Source organism: Phaseolus vulgaris, chromosome 1 (genome assembly GCF_051622355.1).
Source record: "Phaseolus vulgaris cultivar YP4 chromosome 1, ASM5162235v1, whole genome shotgun sequence".
NCBI classification, from domain to species: Eukaryota; Viridiplantae; Streptophyta; class Magnoliopsida; order Fabales; family Fabaceae; genus Phaseolus; species Phaseolus vulgaris.
Window position 1 is genome coordinate 49,828,424 of NC_143498.1, and position 21,020 is coordinate 49,849,443.

Consider the following 21,020-nt stretch of genomic DNA (forward strand, 5'->3'; position numbering starts at 1 on the left):
TATTTGTTATGTAAAAAAAAATTAGTTGATTAGTAAATGTTATAATATTATAATATAATTCATACTAAAAATTCGTTTATATCGGAAGGATTCATTCAAATAGTTCTTTTACTACAAATATTTAAAAAGTCTAAAATTTAGATTATAGACATAAAATTAATTTTATTATAGTATAGGGACAAAAGAACATATTTAATCCATTTTATTTTATTTTATACTAATTTTTTAGTCAGAATATTTGAAGTGAAATATTTTTGTTTAGGGTGAGAGGTATAGATTTTGATTGATTTATTCTTAATTGTGAAATTATTTATTTCTAAAAACTTCTATTATTTTGAATTGATTTTAAATATTACAATAAATTATTTCAAGTTTTTCTCCTAGATTTTTTCAGTTAGTTAATGGTTTTATTAAATCTTATTATTGGTTAATTCGTCCATATATGAGTTATATTTTTCTTTGTATAATAACCCTACTCATTACCAATAGAGTATGTATTCATAATTTTACAACCTAAATGCCCATAGTCTATGCATTCATAAATGTACTAGAAAAATGCTTTTAAATACTACCATCCAATGTGTAATTAATTTTGAGATGGATCAAAAGATTAAACTCTAACCATAATTTTTTAATATTTTATTTAAAATATGTTATTACGGGACATGAAAATATTTCAGTGTCATGTTGTCGAGTGCGTTTAGACTTTTCAAAAGATATTCTATGATTTAAGTGACCGTTGCTTTTTAAATATCATTTTCAAAAGTATTTTTTAACATCAATAATTACAAAAGTAACTCACGAGAAAATGTATTATTGAACACAAGTTATCACACGCAATACATAACTTCAAATGTAGTTATTGAAACAAAAAAATCCACTGTGCGTGTGATATACTTGAAGTTTGTCGTGTGTTTTAAAAATATTTTTTCTGAACATTAAAATTTTAAAAAATAAAAATATATAAAAATACTTTTTATTTATTAAGTATTAATGACATAATTTGTTACATTTTTAAAAAATAAACAGATTAACACTTATTTATAAAATTTAAATACATAGATGAATTGAATTTAGTTTTTTAATAGATATATAGAATCAATTTATTTTTTGAATAGATTGAATGACAAATAAATAAAATAGATAGATTTAACATCCTAATTTCTCAGTTTCCATATATATATATATATATATATAAATATATGTGGCTTAAATTCTTCTCTATTCCATTTGCTCCATTAGTAGCTTTCTTTTCCTCTTCAAATAAAATACCGCAATAATTCTTTAAAAATTATGAATAACATTTTTTTTTAAAGTAAAGTTCTATTCTATGTTGATTTTTATAAAAGCTTTAGGCAAAAAAAGTGTGATTAAAATAATTGATAAATTATTTCTTCACAATTTTATTTTTCAATAATGACTAATATAATAACTTTTTTGTACTTTAGTTTTTATTAAATTTGACATTTTTTTTTTCACTTTGTGAAACTAATATGAAGATCAATATAACGGAATTTTACTTAAAATAGAAATTAATGAAAAAAAAATAATTAAAAAACTAAGTTATTGATAATTTTAAAAAAATTATTGTAGCATTTTATATGAAGAGGAATATGAAAAAAATTGGCTATAGAAGAGTAAATGGAGCGATGAAAAACATCAAATTAAAATGAATCATTTAAATATTGAAATGATTTTGATCTATTACAGAAAGACAGTTAAGAGCACTATTCCTATGTTAACAAGAAGTTAATAAGTGAATAAACCAGGGCTACCTTGACTTTGTGTTATGTTGGGTAGTTGCAACTTCATGATGGAAATTCCCGCAGAAAGCTCACCTAGAAGACTCTTCAATGAAATTAGGTGTAAATCATCCAAGAATATTTTTTCTGGCCTTTTAAATTGTCTGCCAGGTGAAAAATCGTGCATTTAGCCAGAAAAAAGAGGAGAGAATACAAACATTTTATATCGAAAAATTGTCAGAATCATTACACCTTGGCCAACTTACATATTACATTAAAACCAGTGCCCCTGCACCCTGAAAAGGAAATAATTCCTGCTCTCTGTAGGTATACTTTGACGCCATTTTATTCTTCTTAACTACAGTGTTAACTTGCAGAAGGAGCGCTGTTAAATCAACATCCGAGACAAGAATGGCCATTAATTTTACGTGTTGCATTTTAGACTTGATAACACTTTATCAGCTACAATCCAGGATAAGGCCTCGACGCCTTCTGTAAACCTTCCCAAACCGATTAGACGTACTTGGACAATTGCTACTCCTTGTAACTTGACTCATGAAGAGTTGATGTCTGCCAGAGTTCATAATAAGGTTAAATTTTGATAAAATTGTTGAGATGATGAGATACTAATATCTTCAATGGGAACAACATGCTTTTACTTGTTCCTCAGGGATAAACAATAGGCTCGCTAAATGCAAATATATCTAAAGATTATTCCTAAGCTGTCTAGAACATAATCATTTAGAAGGCATATCGTAAGTTGTGCTTGAGACAATGGACAAGGCTCTTCCAAGTGAACTAACTCCAAAGTGGACAAATAAGGGTGCAATCATTAATTGTGATCTGAAGCCTGAACCCACTAAAAGTCAGTCAGTATTAGATACATCCTTTCTTGTTCACCATTGAGATAGTCTCACTTTATAAGAGCTTTTTCTTCTGCTTAACTTGACTTGAGACATAATATGAAAGAGGGAATGTAATTTAAACCATGGGTTCATATAATAATTTCAACAACCCAATGTCGTTTTACGCAATATTTTGGGATCTTTTTGAACTCAATTCTAGTTATCCTCCCGTGACTTTATTCTAAGCCAGCAAATCATTATTGTGGGAAACAGCTATACATGGTGGTTGAGTTGAGATCAAAGGTGGCATTTACATAGCTAGGCTAATAAATCAAACAAGGTTAAAAATGCAAAAAAAAATAAAAAATGAAGTAGAACAAAATTCCTTCTGTGTTTGGAGAGTTGCGGACAAATAAATAACACAAATACGAAGGAAAAATGACTCCCAAATGTCATCATACCTCTCAAGTTCCAATTTTTGGATTACAATTCCATGCAGAACAAGCTCTGAACTGTAAACTGCAGTTCCTGTAAATTTGTGTAGCACATAAGAGTTATGTTATGATACATTAATACACAATGAAACATCTTCATCATTTATCAAGAAGGTTGGTAAAGTTCAAAACCTCTCTTAAATAAACGATGGCATATTGCATAGTCGTCTTCACAAGAAAGAATTAACAGATCATCTAAGATCTTATCATTCATATCAGCACACACCTCGCTTTGATCTACTACCTGAAGATACAAGACAATTTATGCATGAACTAATTTAAATGGGGGAAAGGTGGGAATCACAAATGTTAACAGCCCAAACACGACTGATATTGCAGCCACAAATAAGGTGCAGTTGTGGAGTTGCATGCATAGGTGAATATGCATACCTGGCCATGAACAGCTGTGACCAAGCTTGCAATCACTTCCTTATCAGGTTTAATATGTGGCGTGATGTAGACTCTTTTACCCTGTAGAGGCAATAAACCAGATTTTGAGCAAATATAATAAATGCATATGAATTTGGGCATGATAGAAGTTGACATGAATACCTTTAGGAGTGGCTCTTGTCTTGCGCGAGCAAGAGAAACTGCCATGTTGAAGCCTATTTCCTTTTCCTTTTTCATATCCCGCAGAATGTAATTTTTCTCGTCAATAAAACAGTTGGCTTGTCCACAGCTCTCAAGCCATAAGTGATTCACAACTAATTTCCCAAGAGCCATGGCTTCCAACATATTCTTTGTGCGTGTAAATTTGTCAGCTACGAAATGTGTGGCCTCCATTGAACACGATGCAACAGATATATTGAGACGCTTCAATATCTGCAAGGAGGGAAAATAATTCACTAGCCAGTGATGATAAAATTTAGCATCTTCTATCACAAACTTAAATCCATGGCTAACCTTTTTTTGCTGCTTAATGATACTGTCATCCAAATGCTGACTAAACAGAACTCGAACATCTGTCATATCTCTTCGATGCCTCAGATCTTTCCACATCATATCTGACATGGACTCAGGAACTCCTAATCTGATAAGCTCTTTCAAAAGTGAAGACTTAGGCAGGGTTTTTACGCACAGCTTTTTGTGATGCTCAGTGTATGAATGGTTTACATTTGAAACTTTTACGCCTTCACTTGCCACAACTGTAGCACGAAATCCTGATCTTGATTGTGCAACACTTCTGTTTGATGCTCTTTCAACATGTGCCAAAAATAAAGGGTGCATATCAGGCCAGTTTTGTACCTTCATTGCATCACCAGATGAGCCTGGTGGCACAAAGTCCCCCTGTAACAAGCATCCGCCATCATCAACACATGAAGCATTGGCCTGGTCCTCTATACTTCTAGTGGAGAACACATTGTTTTCTTTTCCATCAGTACACAAAACAGTTGTTGCATTGAGCTTGGTTCCCATATTAGCCCCCTTTCTCTTCCCTCGTGATCTTTTTGGATAAACCCAAGAATCAGTCCATGAAAAACTGCGGGTTGCAGATAACTCTGGGCTAACTTCAGTAAGATGATTCAACCTGACTTTCTTAGAAAGTATACATGAGTCGGTAAGGAATTTAAGACGCTTAGTCCTAGCCCCCAACTTCACTGGATCAGCCTCTAAACCAGTCTCCTTTCTCTTGTGTTTAATACCCTTCTCCTTGTCATTATTGTTCTCCTCAGTACGAAGGCTTGGTTGATCTTTGATTCTTTGATGTCCACTCTCATTGTTCCTATGTTCGGATTCTTCAGCAGCAGGTTCGAAACTTGTGTATTCTCCCGGTGGGCAAACCTCTTCAAGCAATACATGTTTACTGCATACCGGCAAACTATTATTATTTTCAAACCGCCCCTCAGCAGTTGACTTGCCTTTCATCCTTTTTTTCATTTTGTCAGAGACAACATTTGACTCCTGTTTGTCAGTGTCCTTGCAAGAAGAGCTGTATGTTATTTTACTAAATCTAGAGGAGGATGCATTTTTCTTATTTGATTTTGTTGTAATAGAACGTAAACTAGGATTCTGAATATTTGAAGAATTATTCAGATGAGCTTCATTCTCTGTCAAATCGCTCAAAGAGCCATCTAATGCATTCTCTGGTTGATGGGTATCATTGAACTGGCAGCCATAAGGGGGCATTAAAGCTAAGGCATTCATTGCTTCAGCAGCTATTTGAGTGCCTAAACCAATATCAGACATATCCTCTATATGCGTTTCACCGGAATAAACATCAGCATTCTCTCTTATAGAACTTGGATGAACATTAAATTCCTTGAGAGAGTTATCATTTTCAATTGCCATTCTTGGTCCTTGGCCTAACTTCCCATCAAATGTATTACTTGTACTACAGTTAAGATGGCCACCCTTTTTCGTTCTCGTATATGTCTGTTTGTATCTTCCAAAATTTGAAGATGCTTCACTTTTTTGACTAAACATACGACCTCTGTTGTCATGTTGGCAACTGTCAACCAATTTGAACGGTTCTTTCTCTTCATTTTTAGTTCGGGCTTTAATTTTCTTAGCAAGATTTAGTGGTCCTCTTGCATTCAGGACATGAGGTGATTTCTCCCTAGCGGTCTTTCCACGATGAACTCCTTGAAACAAGTCCACATCATTTGACGACAAGTACTGATCCACAAAGCCAAGTGCAGCTTGGGTTGAATCCCCAAACTCTGGTGAGTGAATGTGATTTAGGGTTGCAGGTGGATATAAACGGTTGCCGTCATCAAAGCTGTCCGAATCAACTAAAGTTCTTTTGTCGCCTTCAAGCATATTATGTTCTTGAAAAATTAATCATTCATGAATCATGAAGTGCTCCACAATTTATACAGATACAGTACAAAAATTTATTACAAAGACAGAAACAAGGAAAAACAATATTAAAATCTAGATAACAAACACATACCAGCAGCAGAGCTCCCAAAAGTGGTGGTGCTTGCTTCTACTTGCTCACAAGGTGGCTTGGGCTGTCTTTTCTGGAAGAGAATCGAAGGAATTTTCACTGTTGGACTAGTTTCATCCTCAAGAAATTCTTTGCCAACATGTCTATCATCCATTTCTTCATCCTCGCTATCCAGAACAACTTGTCCATACTCGCACATTTTTCCAGTTGTCATGTCCTCAGCAGGCTCAGAATCCTCTAGAATCTCAGTGTCCAGATTGAGATTTTCATACTCCGTTTCAGTGAAAGGACTATTGAGCACTAAGGTGTCCTGAAAGAGATCAGTTTCCCTGGATGGATCGTCGTCACTTGCATATTTAACTTTATATCCTAATTGTAGCGAAACAACATTCTTATCAGTCTAAGCAAGTTCATGACTCAATCCATAATCGTTAACATGCAGAATCACAAACACAACTTTCGCAGTTACTCGTTAATTACTTGCATGCATTTCCTATCCCTGTAAAAACATTTCAACTCAACCTGGTGCGTAGTAACAATCAGCCCCATTATAAATGATCATGGAATATAATCTACTATCAGATGAAGCGCCCTAATCATTAAGTTCAATACGATCAAAGAACAAACCACTCGCCGTCATCCACTTTTTAATGATCAAAATCATCGAAGTAACAGATATTAAGTTTACAACAAAACAACAAACAATGAAGATGATGATGATGACAGCAACGTCAACAACGAAGCAAAAAAGAATGGAAGATTACCGGCAGGGGGTGATGAAGTTAGAGAGTGAGGCGAAGAACCCCTGGCCATTGGAACGGTAACTGTTTATCTTTACTAATGAAATTTGAATATTCTTGAAAAACACGGCATAGATGGATGATGAATTGGGTGGCAATGGAGTTGAAATAAAACCCTAATGCTGCGATCAGAGTGCTAACAACGAAGAATGCTAACTTTGACAAATTGAAATGCCCTTTATTTGGGGTGAAATCAAAATCAAAATCAAAATCAAATGCAAATAATAAAGATAATTTTTCATTTTGGAGGGAAACCATTTTCTGCTCTAATTATTTTATTATATTCTTTTATTAATTGGTGTAGGCTTTTTTTAAGGATGAAACTTAAATGCAACAGCATCGGGTTTATGGACCAATCTGATAAAACTTTTTTCAAATTTATCAAAAACTGATTAATATAAAAAAAAATTGCAAAAAATAGTGTATTTGGAAGCAACTTTTCACATTTTTATCTTTAGGGAGACTTCAACTGTTTATATATATATATATATATATATATATATATATATATATATATTATGTTTTGAAACATGTTAAATATTACTTTAAATTTTTATTTATTTTTAATATTTAAGTTAAAATGGTGTCTTTATACATCATTTTCTTATGCCCCAATTTTTATTCTATATACATCAACAGTGTTGGTGCCACAAAAAGTTTGTGGGGGCAGTAAAAAATTAAAAAAAATGTAACTCATAGATATGACAAAAAAATATCTAGGGATGGGGCTTAGTTTTTCCAATACTTCAATTTAAATTAAAAAAAAAACTAAAAATTTAAAATTTATTTTTTAAATACAACTTTAATATATATATATATATATATATATATATATATATATAAATTTAAAGTAGTGTTACTTAATTAAGAAAAAAAATTGAAACATAATTTTTTATTTGTAAAATTGTGTTTTCGAATTGGAATTATTTATTTTAATAATTATATCACACATATATTTTTAGTCATGTTGACGAAATTGCCCTTGCATCATTTTATAAGATAGCATTGACTAAGAGTGTTGTTTAGTCTGACAGGGATCCAAAGCTAATGTTCAGAGCTTCTGGTGTATGAGTCTGCATTTGAGCTCTTTTTTTTGCCAGAAATCATGATAAGAATGGGTTTGAGGTTGGTTTCACACTTTATGTCTTTCACGTGTTTCTCTGTTTTAATTATTCCCTTTAACTATCTTTTCACTTTGATGATTAAAAAAGTATAAGATGTTCTGCTCACATTTTCCATTCAGCCACTGTTGAATCCTCTCACTCACCTTTTTGTTAATTGTTCTTTACTTGTCCAATTTGTGAGGTGGATGGATTGTGTGTAGATTTAACATCTAGGTTAATGAAATGAATGGCTGTTGTTTTTTGTTATAATAACCTTTGATCCTGCATGTGGATTTTTCTTTCAGTTCTTTGATTATTTTTATGTTATGAATACTGCTACAACTTAGTTTTTGTTTCTGTAATTGCTAGAAACAGTGGCAACATTTCCTATTCAAGGGCTTTGTTTGCTGAGAGCTTCAACAGGCTGTTGTCTACTCAAGCTGGAGGGTATGGAAACTTAACCATCAGTTTATCCTGTCTTTGATTTATCAGTTGGAAACTATCAGTTATTCTGATCTGACTAATTGAAACCATTAAGGTTGATTGGGGGAAATTTTTGTGAAAACAAGCTAAGGGGCGAATGCTGATTGTTCATAATGTATCCTCCTGGCACATATCCACAATGCATCTCGGTTTCAAATTTACAGCATTTTCCTTGCAATCCTTTCATTTTCACTGCTACCATTCACATATTTACAGAATTCGAAGGCTTTTGATGTGTACCTGGTGGATTAATTAAATAAATGTATGGAGTCTTACATGAAGATACTCACTTCTTTATCACACAGATCACTAGCCGTTTTGACTTGTGACTGGGACCTTGCATTTTAATTGATATAGCTCCTTTCATAATACGAATTGGATTAGCTGCTTTACTATTTCTTCAGCTTTCTTCTTGTATCTATCTTCCTTAGATGCATTATAGTTTATATTCCTGTCATGGTGTCTATGTTTGCGTAGAGGACTATGAAGATAATGAATAGATTTCCCAGTTGAGACACCAGACTTTTATTTTAATGTAACCAGAGGAGGGATTTGGGGCTTCTATTTGGCACCTAATTAGTCCCCCGCGAATTGGATCGACCCATTTTAGGATAAAGTGGTATTTCCAACTGCCAACCTATATCCAAACCTAAGATCGAACCTTTGACTTTGGTTTAGGTACTCAATTGTTGAAACACTTATACATCTTTTGGTGACATACTAGTCTTTGATGGGGCATCAAAGACTCCACAATCTTTTAGTCATGAATTTCTGATTCCGTCAAATATTAGATATGTATCATATGATGTTCAGCATTCTACAAATGTTATCACAAGGATCTTTGTACTTGAGGCTTTTTAATTCACATTTGATGTTGAAATAATTCAAAATCCTTCTACAAGAAGTATTTGATCTTTTTTAACTTTCCAAGATATTGATGAATGTATTTACTTTTTCTTTTATTTTCATAAAGTATTAGAAAGATTTGTGGGGTGATATAGCCTTACTCTCTGATGTGGTGGTTTAGGAAGCTACAAGACAAGGTTGCACTGATCACTGGAGCAGCTAGTGGAATAGGAAAGGCCACAGCTACCAAATTTATCAATAATGGAGCTAAGGTTATTATTGCTGATATTCATCAACAGCTTGGTGAGGAGACGGCAAAAGAACTAGGATCTAATGCTACTTTCATAACATGTGATGTCACTCAAGAGTCAGACATATCCAATGCTGTTGATTTTGCCGTTTCTAAATACAAACAACTTGATATCATGTACAACAATGCAGGGGTACCCTGCAGAAGTCCTCAAAGCATTGTTGACCTGGACATGGCATTGTTTGACAAAATCATGGACATAAATGTTCGTGGTGCTGTGGCAGGCATGAAGCATGCAGCACGTGTGATGATCCCACGTGGAAGTGGGTCTATTCTCTGCACAGCAAGTGTCACAGGTGTGATGGGAGGTTTGGCCCAGCACACTTACTCAATATCTAAGTCTGCAATCATAGGCATTGTTAAATCGCTGGCTTCAGAGCTCTGCAGGCATGGAATCCGAGTCAATTGCATATCACCTTTTGCCATCCCAACACCTTTTGTTCTGGGAGAAATGAGTCAGATTTATCCTCATGTTAATAGTCAGAGACATGCGGATATTATTCACAATGCTGGTGTCCTAAAGGGTGTCTATTGTGAACCCAATGATATTGCTGAAGCTGCACTTTTTCTTGCGTCAGATAATGCCAAGTATGTTAGTGGACACAACTTGGTTGTGGATGGAGGTTTCACATCTTTTAAGAATTTGGACTTTCCTGCACCAGATCAAGTTCAGTAGAAGTTTGTTCAAATTTTATTTAGATAAAGCTAACAATGATGGAAAACCATCTTCCAATTTGAAATTTTAAATAAATAATTCCATTGAGTGAGTCAATTAGTGTTTGAGTGGCGACCCCAAATGATATCAGTTTGGGATAGCCATGCAAGCATTGAGAGTCAAGGCTTCAAGGCACCCTAAATAAGGATGCTATTATAAGTGATACTTTTCTATAGTTTCATATTTTTATTCAAAAGGAATTAGAGATAGAAAAGCTTTGTAGTGGGAGTTTCTGTTGAATCTGTTCTGATGGCTGGTCCAGCCATTTCAGGTCCTTCATTACCTAATGATAGAAGAATAAAACCTTTCATGTTTACCTTTAGATTTTAACATTATAAAATATGCTATAGTCATAATCAACTTGAAATGATGATAAAGCTTTTTATTCTCAGAGCACTTTCTATTGCATCCTCTGCCAACTTGATTGAACATTATAAAGAGTATTATAACCAATCGGGCTTCCATCAATAGCCTTCTTTATTATAAACTTTACAGCACCCGTGGACTACTTGACAAAGGGAATCGCACTTTATAAGAAGCTAAAAAAAACATAACTTAAATCAGCCTGGAACCTGTCAGATGATTGAAACTTAAGAACAACCATTTTGCAAAATCCTCATCATTTCGACATACACCACAAATAAATTCAGTCGAGTTTGAATAAAAAACCCATGCAAAAACTTGGGTTCCCGTGTTTCAATTACTGCTCATAAACTTATTGTGCCAATTTGTCTTGCAGACTTCATTCATAAGAAAGTACCACTCAAGATATGAATTTCTTGCCTTTTCTCCTTCAAAATTAGTTGACAACATTTTTGGTTCACTTGATGAAGACTAGTTCTTGAATAGATTCGATAGTTTAAAGGTTGTTCATCAGTGACATACTGACATGATAATGACTTTCACAATCTCACTGGAAAGGAACCCTATGAGATTCATTTCCTTTTCAGCAAACTCAGAAATAGACACCATAGTAAGATCACAAGATTCCGTAAAATGGCCTGCACTACAACATTTTCCAGGGATTAAAGTTAAAGCCTAGAAAGATACAAGATTGTACTAGAACGAAATCAAACCAAAACGAACAAATTAGAGGCAACAAATTCAGATTGATTGACAGAACTGTTCTATCCGTTGAGCAATGAGGTCAATAGCAGCATTTGCTGATGAGAATGCCCCATGGAAACTCTCTTTGTAGTTAATAGACTCCAGTTCACGGGCCATCTTCAACAGAATCTCACCCAGGTCTGTTTGCTTCTGTAGCAAAGAATTGTAGTATGAGTTGGCAGCAACTCGGCTTATTTCCACATTGGTTTCTTCTGGACAGTACTCATCATCCAACCATTTATGTAAAGTAACCCTAAGCCATTCTGATTCCTGATAAGTGAAAAAAAAAACATGCTATAATTTATCCCCAACCACTTATTCTCTAAACTTGCTGATAATTGAAAACTGATATCAAATTGGTTTTGAAAGCAACAAAAAAGGAGTACCTGCAAGGAAATGTTTGGGTCTAACCAATGGTCAGGGACTCTAAGGTCTTCAACTTGGTCATTGGATTCTGGGAATGGGTGAGAATGGGATCTGACCCGTGTGAGCAAATGAGTTGGAGTATAGCATAGAGTTAGTGAAGAAGAAGCATGTTGGTTAGTCAGAGTTACGGCAATGGAAGATGGTGTGAATGCGAGTGTGCAAGGGATGAGAGGCGACACGATCATGTGCTGACCCAGATTTAGTTTCAAGGTTGTCATCATGGACACTGTTGTCCCCTCTCGCTTTCTCTACATAAAAAACACAACTAGTAATATCGACCATTCATTCGTATACACTAAACCTTTTGGGATGAGGTCATGCCCCACCTCTCGCAATTTGTAGAACAATGTTCTTTTCAACTTCTACGATTTTTTATTATAGTCGCAAGTTTATAGGTACCAGAAAAATTATTCGTAAAGCATTTGTGGAGGACCATTAGACACTATGGCACTAAAATAACTTGATCAAACTCAATTTGCTTAAATTTCAAGCGCCAAGGCTTAATTCTGAAAATTCTGGAAGACGATAAAAATAAGCAATTTCCATGTATTATTGTTAAATATTATATCACAATCATGGATACTTTGCACAAGTATCAAGAACACAGGTTCATATAACAACAAAACCAGTTTTCGATCTTTTGACCCTGTATATTTTCACTATGATTGCTATATTCCTATATAATATTAAAGCCAGATCCACATAAACTTATATAATACTGCGGATCTCCGAAATTGCCGGGAAAGGGAAGAAATGTATTGAAACTAAAAACGAAACAAAATGGCATTGGTTGCACAGAGAGAACAGGTATGGATAGATGGACTAGTCCTGCAAGCTGCTGGAGAAAGAGACACGGGGCGGATCACTAAAGGCTTGGAGGATCTGCTGAGGACCTTGGATTGAGACTGTTAATACCATCCTTCTGACATATGATCATCTTTTGCACCACACACTGGAAATCCCTGCATTGTTTGATGGTACAAATACTAAAGTTAGCAACAAAAAATAAAAGAAAAGAGAGTAACTAGCCAAAACAAAGCCACTCAATTTTGTTTTTACCAGAATTTGCTTAAGTAAATGTTTCAATGTGTAAATGAAAAATTCCAACCACAGCTGTTATTTTTTATTAAAACCATTGAAATTGCTTGTTTGTGCTTAACAGCTTGTTTGTGCATAAGTAAATGTTTCAATGATATTTTTAGTTTCGGTACTTAACTGCCATGGATAATCTCGCAAGAACATCATGTCTCCATCATCATCTATGCAGGTCACATGCCATCCACTGCTTCCATTGACTAAGCCGCCACCAAAATCAAACATCGAGTCGAGCTCAGCAATGAGTTCATCATATCCACGAAAACGGCTAAGATCAACTGCTCTTCCAAGAGCAGTTCCCAGCTTAATCACCTGAAATAGTTAGTTGCCTTTGTTCAAATGTCTCTGAATGTGAAAAGCTAAAAATGTTTCAGCTACTTGCTGTATTAACCATTCAATAAAGTATATATGATATAGTAGAACTTAGATTATTCACATTATATTATTATTTATTTATATCATAATGTATTTATCGAGGGTTCAAATCAAACTCAAGAAAATCAAATCAATGTGAAGGTTAAATATGAAATGCTTAGTACCTTTGTGCAGCTACGATTGACAGAGCGACACTTCTGACATGTTTTCCCGGAGGTAACAGACATTGGAGGAGTAGAACGCAGACTTGAAGGTTGTGATGAAGGGAGCTCCGGTTGGCGGTCAATTAAGCTAACTCCAAAAAGCTTGTATCTACTACAACTTCCAAGTTGACCAAATGGAGCATCATTTTCATTTCTAGATTCGTAAGGAGGCCATCCCAGGGAGTCAGAACAAATGGAGCCTAAATTTGAACTTGATATTGACAAGTCTTCATGTGCCAATGACGTTGATCTTCCAAGAGATTTATGAAGAATGTCTTGCATGTGAAAGGGGAGCTGGTTCAGATTTTCCTTCCCAAATTGTGAGCCACTGATTGAGAACTTCGATGGGTTGATTACATCACTCGATGATGGTCTTTGCAATGGCCATGAAGTACTCAGGCCACTGTAATCTTGTCCTTGCAAGTCCCTATCCGTTCTCTGAGTCTGAGATGCCGCCCTGGCTGAACTCTGACCAGCATCTGATAAAAAGAGAATTCAACTAGTCCATAATGCTTAAAGAAAAGGCAACATGTCATTCTAATTTATAAACATGGAAAGTTATAGCATTAACATCTTGTAGCTTCCTAAAATCGAATTTTACAGGGAACTCAAACTAGAGATGAATTTATAAGTACTGACCATTCATGCCAAAGACACTTAATCCAGGCAAAGGGTGCTGGTTAAGTAGATGTGGCCTTTTTGGGTTTGGGAGAACAGGAAAGTGCTTCTCCGTGGCAGATTCCAATGGCTCAATCCACCAAGGACAAACCCTTTCAGGGTGCATGAAGGCATCTACTGCGGCATCCCATTGCACCTGAGAAGATATAAATTTAATTGAATCCAGTAATATAGAACATAAAGGCATTATAGCTTCAAAGAACTAAATCTAAAAGACTTGGAAAGGGCTTGATTACCTTGAGACATCTCCATTCAGAACCAGGCCACCTAATGCTGTCAATAACTTCAGTACCAATTATCGTACCTGCATATCTGGTTACTCAAAACAAAAAGACAATAGACCTGATTACGAATTGTTCATTGTAGTTAGAGACTATAATTACCATTAACAGCTTCTGTATGTTTTCCTTTTATTTTCATAGAGATAGATTCATTTCAAGATAAAACATCCATGACTCGGTCAAACTTTGACATCATTACCTTCTTAGAGACTCTTCAACATCACACTGCATTTGTACTCTCGCTCCAATTGAATAGTCGGGAACAGTTGACTTCAAATATTTTTCCAGAGGAATAATAAACTCAAAGGGATTCGTCCTGCAAAATTGTGTGTAACAAATAGCTCATTCCAATTGAAACTTATGCCCAAAGGGTGTGTGTGTGTGTATATATAGACATGTGCTTTTGAATTTTCAATCTGATAAATCCTGAACAACTCACCAAGGGTGGTAATAGACAGTGAACAGGGATCCTGTGGAAACAGCATGGGAAGCACTAGCCAAAATTCCAAGTTGCATGCTATGACCCGATATCAGAGATGAAGACAGGGATGCATTGCTGGGATGTCTATTTGCCCGACGAATCCCAACACGAACTTCTCCAGACTCCCCACTGCAATAACACAAGCACTATCCTTCTTACTGACACTTCTATTAACATTGGAATTATTAAATAAACCTAATTATTTAGAATAATATTACAAAGCTCCTCTTCTTGTGACGTTTTATAGCAAGCCGCCAAAAGCACAAGCTACTAATATTCTCTACTATTACTTGAAAATCTTACTCTTAATGGAAGTTGAAAACTATACTGGCAATGATTAACTTCTCCTAATGCATTTGAAAAAAGAAACTTTTGATTCTAACCAGAGTTCCTCTGGAATAACACAAACATAATTCATGGGGGGAGGGAAAGAATGAGACAGAAAGTACCTAACAAAAATGCATGAATCTCCAGCAACAAGTTTCTTTGCATTCACGAACGTGCTCCAACCACTAGTTAGCAAGTGTCGTTTCGGCTGACCTGCATTTCATTTGAAAAAATATCCAACCCAGAAACTAAACCAGCATTTCTTGCAAAAAAAATATGCGATTTATTTTACTTGTAATTAACAATAATTTCCCTACATTGTTGCAACTGAATCAGAAACATTTGACAAAATAAAAGTAATCTAAACACACCACGGTATATGTGTCGAAAATGCCACTCGAACCCGCGCAAGTCCTTCGCAAGAATTTCCTGTGCAGGCGTTTGATGAGTCATGTCCTGTAATATCAAAGAGACAAAGACCTTAAATAACCCAAATTCCTTAAGAAGAAAAAACTACACAAATGACAGATGCTAAGGATTCCAACCAGGGGACGGAAGCATTCATCAGCATGTCTCTTCGGAATAGAGAATCCACCATGTGTGCTTGTGTCTGATGGAGTGAGTACCTTACTGAAGGAGTAGGTTGCAGTTCTTAAAGGAACATGATTGTCCTCGTTCTCTAAATCAAAATCATTTTGCTGCAAAGATCCAAGCAATAACCAATTCTATTAAGACATTATCCTTGTCTGCATGTCGTACAAGGTAAATTGCCATTCATTCTTTTAAGATTAAATTCTATAGAATACTAATGTCACATACTGAATGGATACTATAAAAAAAATATCATAACAATAACGGTTGCACTTTAAAGAAGCAAAAATGAAGAAGGTGAAGGTAGCCAACCTTGGCCTCCGGAACTAATGTAACTTGAGCAAAAACCTCATCTGTGTAAATTTCGGCCTGCAAAATCAAATATTTACATTATTTCCCATTTGCACTAAACATTTGATGTAAATAACAATACCAACCCGGGTAGAAAGATGACAGTACCTGTAACTGAACATACACAACCCTGCATAAGATCTTAGAAGGCAAACCAGACGCAGGAATTTCCATGTGTCCATCTTGCTGATGCTGAGTAAATGCAGCAACCTATTCCACAAGCCAATCATTCGATCATGAAATGGTAATCATAAGACAGTCTATATTAAAAATCTGTAATTATTAATGTTGAGTTTATGCTGTCAATTGAAGTGATTGAGATTTATTAATTAAAAAACACGAACTCATTGATTTCGAAAGATTAAAAGAGAAAGAAATTTAGCAACACTCTCTAAGATATGTGAGAGAGACCAAGTTAAACAAAGATTAAAAAAAGGGAAAATAGCACAGAGTAAAGACCATCATAACTCTGACAAACACACACTTGTCTCTTAAAACAAGTTAATCACATTAGTATTTTAACAGGTAATAAAACATTGAATGGAAAATTCAAAAGTATATTAAATATTTGAAATTTTTTATTATTAGTTTCATTATTATTTTTAATTGTTTCAATCAAAACACTTGAGTATACTTCATTAATCTACAAGCCAAACTCAAAAAGGTTTCAACATTTAAAAGAAAGAAAAAAAATTAATTAGATGTCATATGAAGAGCTTAACAGTATTTTAATTTTCTAGAACAAAAAATACTTGCTTGAAATTGAAGAAGGTTCATTAGAATTAAAAAAAAAAAGTTTTATCCAAATATAAAAGTGGTGGTCAAAGACAAAAAAAAAAACAGTGATCAAGTATATTAAAGCGATGATGGCCATCAAATAAACAAAGATGAACAAAATTGGAAAATGGGAGAAACCCATAAATTTTACAAATTAACAAAAATGCACTTGTCACATAAAATAAATCAAGGTTATAATACTGTTTTAATTATTGATTTTGAATGAAAAATGTTTAAAAATACAATAAATATTTGAAATAAAAATTATTAATGTTGTCTATTTTTCAGTTTTCAATTAAATTTCTTGAGTAGTTTTTAAGTTCCAAAAAATTTTAAATCATAGATTAAGAAAAGGATGATTTAGCCTCTAGAGTAAATTAAATTTTATTCAGATTACTTTAACAAAATATTACTTGTGTTTACAATTGTTTTGAAGAACAAGCAATTATTTTTTAATAAAAATTGTTATGAAACACACTAACTTTAGACTCTTAGTTGTTGTGTACTACACATAAAGTGACAAAAAGTTTATTTGCAAACTCATTCCTAATGATACTTCCAAAGCATGAAATCAAGAAACAAAATTTGTACACATCATTCATCTCTATCTCTCATTTGCTTAATTATAATTGGTTTTGAAAACACAAAGACGTCAAAAATATACGCCATTTGAGATTCCTATCTATAGACTTGAAAAATCAAAAGTTGACGACAAAGCAAATAAAACAGTAAATCTTATATAAATTGAATGTAAAAGTATGTTTGAAAAGTAATGATGTTTGCAAAATTGAAAGCATAAAATTAAGAAACAAAGTTTTTCATTGTTAAAAAATAACGCTTTCTTCCCATAGTTTAAATTGGTAATCAAATAAAAAAAATATATAAGAAAATCATAATAAAAAAGATACGTTCAAAGACAATAAGATTAGAACAAGGTGAGAGAAAAAAATAACGTTAATCCGATAAATTTAAACTGTGTTTGAATTATCATTTGCTCCTAAACGTGACACAAGGATTGACGTTAAACGGAATTTCTGACGAAAAAAACAAACATGCACTTAAGAGTTACACTTATTTTTTAAAAATAAGTTAATAAAATAATAGGTAATTAATAAAATATTAAATGAAAAATGCATTAAATGTAAAAAAAAAAAAAAGTTAGCATAATCGTTTCAACTGAAATGTTTAGTATTTTGTAAAAATTCCAAAAAGAATAAATTTCACAAAAGCTTTTATTACAAAATGAACTCCAGCCAGAGCAGAACAACCTATGTATAAAGGCATGGATTGGTGGTGATGATAAAAAGAAAGAAGACACTACATTGAACAGAAACGATAAAACCGAAACTGGGAGAGTGAGAAAAACAAAACTTTAAATCTCACAAATTAAGTAAATGAAAAAATAATTAAGAACGAATGTATTAAATATTCAGAAAAGAATAATTAATGCCACCCAGTTCATAATGTTTTACAAAATATTAAGTGAAAAAACGTATTAAATTAAAACAAAGCAATGGTATCCCCAATGTGAAGCAAAATTAGTTGACACAGGGAAATTGCATAGTTCAAATCGCCGTTTCCAACATTCATCATCAATAAACTTGCTTACATTAAATAAAGCAGAGCTTATTTAATCTTAAGAAAAGGTAAAAAAAAACGTTTGATTTAAGCATTTCAAAAACACTTTGTGCGCAATAATTGACCTAATAAAATGAACTGAAATAATAATAAAAACAAAAATAATAGATGACAAGACAACCTTGGAAAGTTACCATCTTTGTTGTACAGTCAACACAAAACATGAGTAAAATTGAGAACGACAAAGACCAGATTAGAAGAACACGAGTAAAAGAGAAAGAGAGAAAATTGAAGAACCTGCTCCAAGTGGCCTTGAGGGAAGTAGAAAACCAACTCTCCAACACGAGGAACATGAACGGAATATCCCGCACATGCACGCCACAGTTCAGTGTACAAATCATCTCCGGGACCTACGAAACCATCACAGAAAATAATTAAAATTGAAGAATTGAAACAAAACACCGATCCATGAACAAACGAGGCCGCGGATTTATAAGAGAGAGGAGAATCAAGGACTGGTGTACTGATTCAGTTCACCATTCTTGAAACAGCCTTAATCCGACAGCAACGAAAACAAAAACACAGCATAATAATTAGCAGTTGTTGACTTTGATTTGGTGGAGCGATTGTAAAAGAATGTGTCCTGGTGAATCCAGAAGCACAGAAAAAAGAAAGAGAGAAAGAGAAAAGTAAAGTAGCACTATTGTATTGAAGGAAAGAAAATGATTGAGGATGGATGGTGGTGTTGTGGTGCTAACAGTAGCATAGCACTGCAGTAGCAGTACCTCGGTTACGGGGAAGACCGTCTCTGGGTTCAGGCTCCATCTCTCTCCTCCTCCTCATGGAAGGCAAAGAAAGGCGGAGAAAACGAACGAGAGAACGGAGAAAGCGAGAAGAAGAAAGGAGAATGAGTGAATGAGTGAAGGAGAAAGTGAGCACACGTGAGATTTAAGGAGCGAGGGAGGCGTCGAAACAGAAAAAAAAATAAATAAAAAAATTAAAAAAAAAGGAAGAAACGTTTCACAGAGTGTTGTTCATTGGTTCATGAGAGTTGTGTTAACTATGCGATCTCCCACCTTCCTCCATTGTCGTCCACCTTCAAAGTAATACTCAACCTGTGTTCCGGTGCGCGCAGGTGCAACTTAACAAGGGTGGAACACAGACGAAGACAAATTACGAGTTTTATGTTTGTGTTTGTGTTCGTGTACAGTACAGTGCAGCTGCAAAGCAAGACCCCTTTGCTTTTACTGAGTTGGCTTCTCTCTGTGATGGCCACACCCTGATCGTAACCGTTGATTAATTGAGTTAATTGGGTTTGGACGATAATGATGAATGGTTTTGGGGTTAATTAATTGATTGATTAATTAATTAAGATATGAGAGAGAGTGAGGGCATGCGGGTACTTTGCATGCAGAGGCAGCGTCAGTGATTGCAGAAAGGGTTGTACGGATACACCATTCACACCGTTCAGGCTATTATGGCTGGCTGCTCTATCACTATTTCTCTTTCCTTTCTTTTCAACAACAATTCACAATTTCTTTTAAAGTCTTTATTCATTTTTTTTTTCAATTATAGATCATATTAATCAAATATTTCCTCATCACTTCTCTTCTAATACCAAATGTATATATTTCAAAATTACATATTTTATTATATATTTTTTAATTTTACATTATATACTACTAATATTTCAATTTGAGAAATGTTCATAATTTTTTTTTATAATGTAAATTTATTTGATAGTTAATTCTTCATGTTTAATAAATAATCAATGTATTAATTATTTATTTATTATAAATTTATTAAATATTTCGTAACGGTGATGGTAACGTATAAAACGTATTGACCGTATGTACATAAATATACTCTACTTTTAGAAGAGTTTACATCTATTTAGACTCAGATATTGCACTTGTCGTACTATTACTATGAAATTCACAAAGTTATGCGCATATAAATGTCAGCACCAAACTATATGACCTCATAAACCAATTATTCTTCTGACTATAAAGTCAATCATATGAATCTCATTCAACCCTCACTATTTCATATTTTTCATTTATATGATTTCAATATACCAATAAGGTCATGATACCACTATAAGAAAATCATGAAATAGAAATCAATTTTAGAGACAGAAAATAATTAGTTGTTATAGTGACTAAATTAAAAACCATTTTAGAGACTACAAAAAATTTTGATTTTTAAATTAGTTTATATTATTGTTAAATAGTTTCTAAATTGGTATCTAATTAGTTACTAAGGTTTTAACTACCAATTATTTAGATTCTAAATTTGGTAGCTCAAACCTTGGTAGCTAATTAGATACCAATTTAGAAACCATTTAACAATAATAGAAACTAATTCAGAAACCAAATTTTTTTTATAGTTTCTAAAATGTCTCTAATTTAGTTACTATAGCAACTAATTATAATTGGTTTCTATTTCATGATAGTGTATTCCATTCTAGATGAATCACAAATCTATGCACATATTGACTAAATTTACCACTACAAGAAAAA

The 21,020-nt window shown here is 33.7% G+C and overlaps 4 protein-coding genes across 10 annotated transcripts; 1 reads left to right on the forward strand and 3 right to left on the reverse strand.

The window, feature by feature from the left end:
* Positions 1-1,655: 1,655 nt before the first annotated feature.
* LOC137814691 (BRCT domain-containing DNA repair protein) lies at positions 1,656-6,988 on the reverse strand. Of its 5 annotated transcripts, XR_011081670.2 has the most exons (9): positions 6,736-6,925; positions 5,975-6,340; positions 3,985-5,849; positions 3,634-3,903; positions 3,472-3,552; positions 3,214-3,325; positions 3,049-3,115; positions 2,009-2,312; positions 1,656-1,906 (listed from the first exon to the last, which is right to left on the reverse strand). XR_011081670.2 is itself a non-coding variant. In XM_068617559.1 (8 exons), the coding sequence occupies exons 1-8, from the start codon at positions 6,782-6,784 to the stop codon at positions 2,201-2,203; spliced, it is 2,904 nt and encodes a 967-aa protein (XP_068473660.1). In that variant the 5' UTR covers positions 6,785-6,988; the 3' UTR covers positions 1,946-2,200. The 5 variants fall into 5 exon arrangements, 4 of the variants coding, with proteins under 4 accessions (XP_068473660.1, XP_068473659.1, XP_068473661.1 ...); XM_068617559.1 differs by lacking the exon at positions 1,656-1,906 and having other exon boundaries at positions 1,946-2,312; positions 3,985-5,831; positions 6,736-6,988; XM_068617558.2 differs by lacking the exon at positions 1,656-1,906 and having other exon boundaries at positions 1,946-2,312; positions 6,736-6,966.
* Positions 6,989-7,787: 799 nt separating this feature from the next.
* On the forward strand, positions 7,788-10,550 carry LOC137814693 (NAD(P)-binding Rossmann-fold superfamily protein). Of its 2 annotated transcripts, none has more exons than XM_068617563.2 (3): positions 7,788-7,896; positions 8,244-8,321; positions 9,385-10,550. In XM_068617563.2, the coding sequence occupies exons 1-3, from the start codon at positions 7,877-7,879 to the stop codon at positions 10,187-10,189; spliced, it is 903 nt and encodes a 300-aa protein (XP_068473664.2). In that variant the 5' UTR covers positions 7,788-7,876; the 3' UTR covers positions 10,190-10,550. The 2 variants fall into 2 exon arrangements, with proteins under 2 accessions (XP_068473664.2, XP_068473665.2); XM_068617564.2 differs by having other exon boundaries at positions 7,790-7,896; positions 8,250-8,321.
* Positions 10,551-11,052: 502 nt separating this feature from the next.
* LOC137814694 (plant/protein) lies at positions 11,053-12,094 on the reverse strand. The gene is made up of 2 exons (XM_068617565.2): positions 11,722-12,094; positions 11,053-11,605 (listed from the first exon to the last, which is right to left on the reverse strand). The coding sequence occupies exons 1-2, from the start codon at positions 11,980-11,982 to the stop codon at positions 11,333-11,335; spliced, it is 534 nt and encodes a 177-aa protein (XP_068473666.1). The 5' UTR covers positions 11,983-12,094; the 3' UTR covers positions 11,053-11,332.
* A 196-nt stretch (positions 12,095-12,290) lies between these two features.
* On the reverse strand, positions 12,291-19,714 carry LOC137814692 (auxin response factor 2A). 2 transcript variants are annotated; one of them, XM_068617562.2, is made up of 14 exons: positions 19,575-19,714; positions 18,796-18,908; positions 16,252-16,353; positions 16,105-16,161; positions 15,747-15,899; positions 15,573-15,657; positions 15,324-15,414; positions 14,833-15,003; positions 14,593-14,709; positions 14,349-14,424; positions 14,074-14,248; positions 13,396-13,913; positions 12,978-13,168; positions 12,291-12,723 (listed from the first exon to the last, which is right to left on the reverse strand). In XM_068617562.2, the coding sequence occupies exons 1-14, from the start codon at positions 19,582-19,584 to the stop codon at positions 12,627-12,629; spliced, it is 1,956 nt and encodes a 651-aa protein (XP_068473663.1). In that variant the 5' UTR covers positions 19,585-19,714; the 3' UTR covers positions 12,291-12,626. The 2 variants fall into 2 exon arrangements, with proteins under 2 accessions (XP_068473663.1, XP_068473662.1); XM_068617561.2 differs by having other exon boundaries at positions 19,284-19,576.
* Between the last annotated feature and the right edge of the window lie 1,306 nt (positions 19,715-21,020).

What these genes read in the sequence shown, in the direction of transcription:
- LOC137814692 (XM_068617561.2), bottom strand. Translation starts at nt 19,341, where the DNA reads ATGAGGAGGAGGAGAGAGATGGAGCCTGAACCCAGAGACGGTCTTCCC. An exon ending in CTCAAGGCCACTTGGAGCAG is followed by an intron (nt 16,354 to 18,795) that starts GTTCTTCAATTT and finishes CTTGTGGAATAG; the next exon opens with GTTGCTGCATTTACTCAGCA. An exon ending in TTTTCGACACATATACCGTG is followed by an intron (nt 15,415 to 15,572) that starts GTGTGTTTAGAT and finishes AATGAAATGCAG; the next exon opens with GTCAGCCGAAACGACACTTG.
- LOC137814691 (XM_068617558.2), bottom strand. Translation starts at nt 6,784, where the DNA reads ATGGCCAGGGGTTCTTCGCCTCACTCTCTAACTTCATCACCCCCTGCC. An exon ending in TCATTAAGCAGCAAAAAAAG is followed by an intron (nt 3,904 to 3,984) that starts GTTAGCCATGGA and finishes CCCTCCTTGCAG; the next exon opens with ATATTGAAGCGTCTCAATAT. An exon ending in TCACAGCTGTTCATGGCCAG is followed by an intron (nt 3,326 to 3,471) that starts GTATGCATATTC and finishes TTGTATCTTCAG; the next exon opens with GTAGTAGATCAAAGCGAGGT.
- LOC137814693 (XM_068617563.2), top strand. Translation starts at nt 7,877, where the DNA reads ATGATAAGAATGGGTTTGAG. An exon ending in ATGATAAGAATGGGTTTGAG is followed by an intron (nt 7,897 to 8,243) that starts GTTGGTTTCACA and finishes TGTAATTGCTAG; the next exon opens with AAACAGTGGCAACATTTCCT. An exon ending in TTGTCTACTCAAGCTGGAGG is followed by an intron (nt 8,322 to 9,384) that starts GTATGGAAACTT and finishes GTGGTGGTTTAG; the next exon opens with GAAGCTACAAGACAAGGTTG.
- LOC137814694 (XM_068617565.2), bottom strand. Translation starts at nt 11,982, where the DNA reads ATGATGACAACCTTGAAACTAAATCTGGGTCAGCACATGATCGTGTCG. An exon ending in ACCCAAACATTTCCTTGCAG is followed by an intron (nt 11,606 to 11,721) that starts GTACTCCTTTTT and finishes TTCACTTATCAG; the next exon opens with GAATCAGAATGGCTTAGGGT.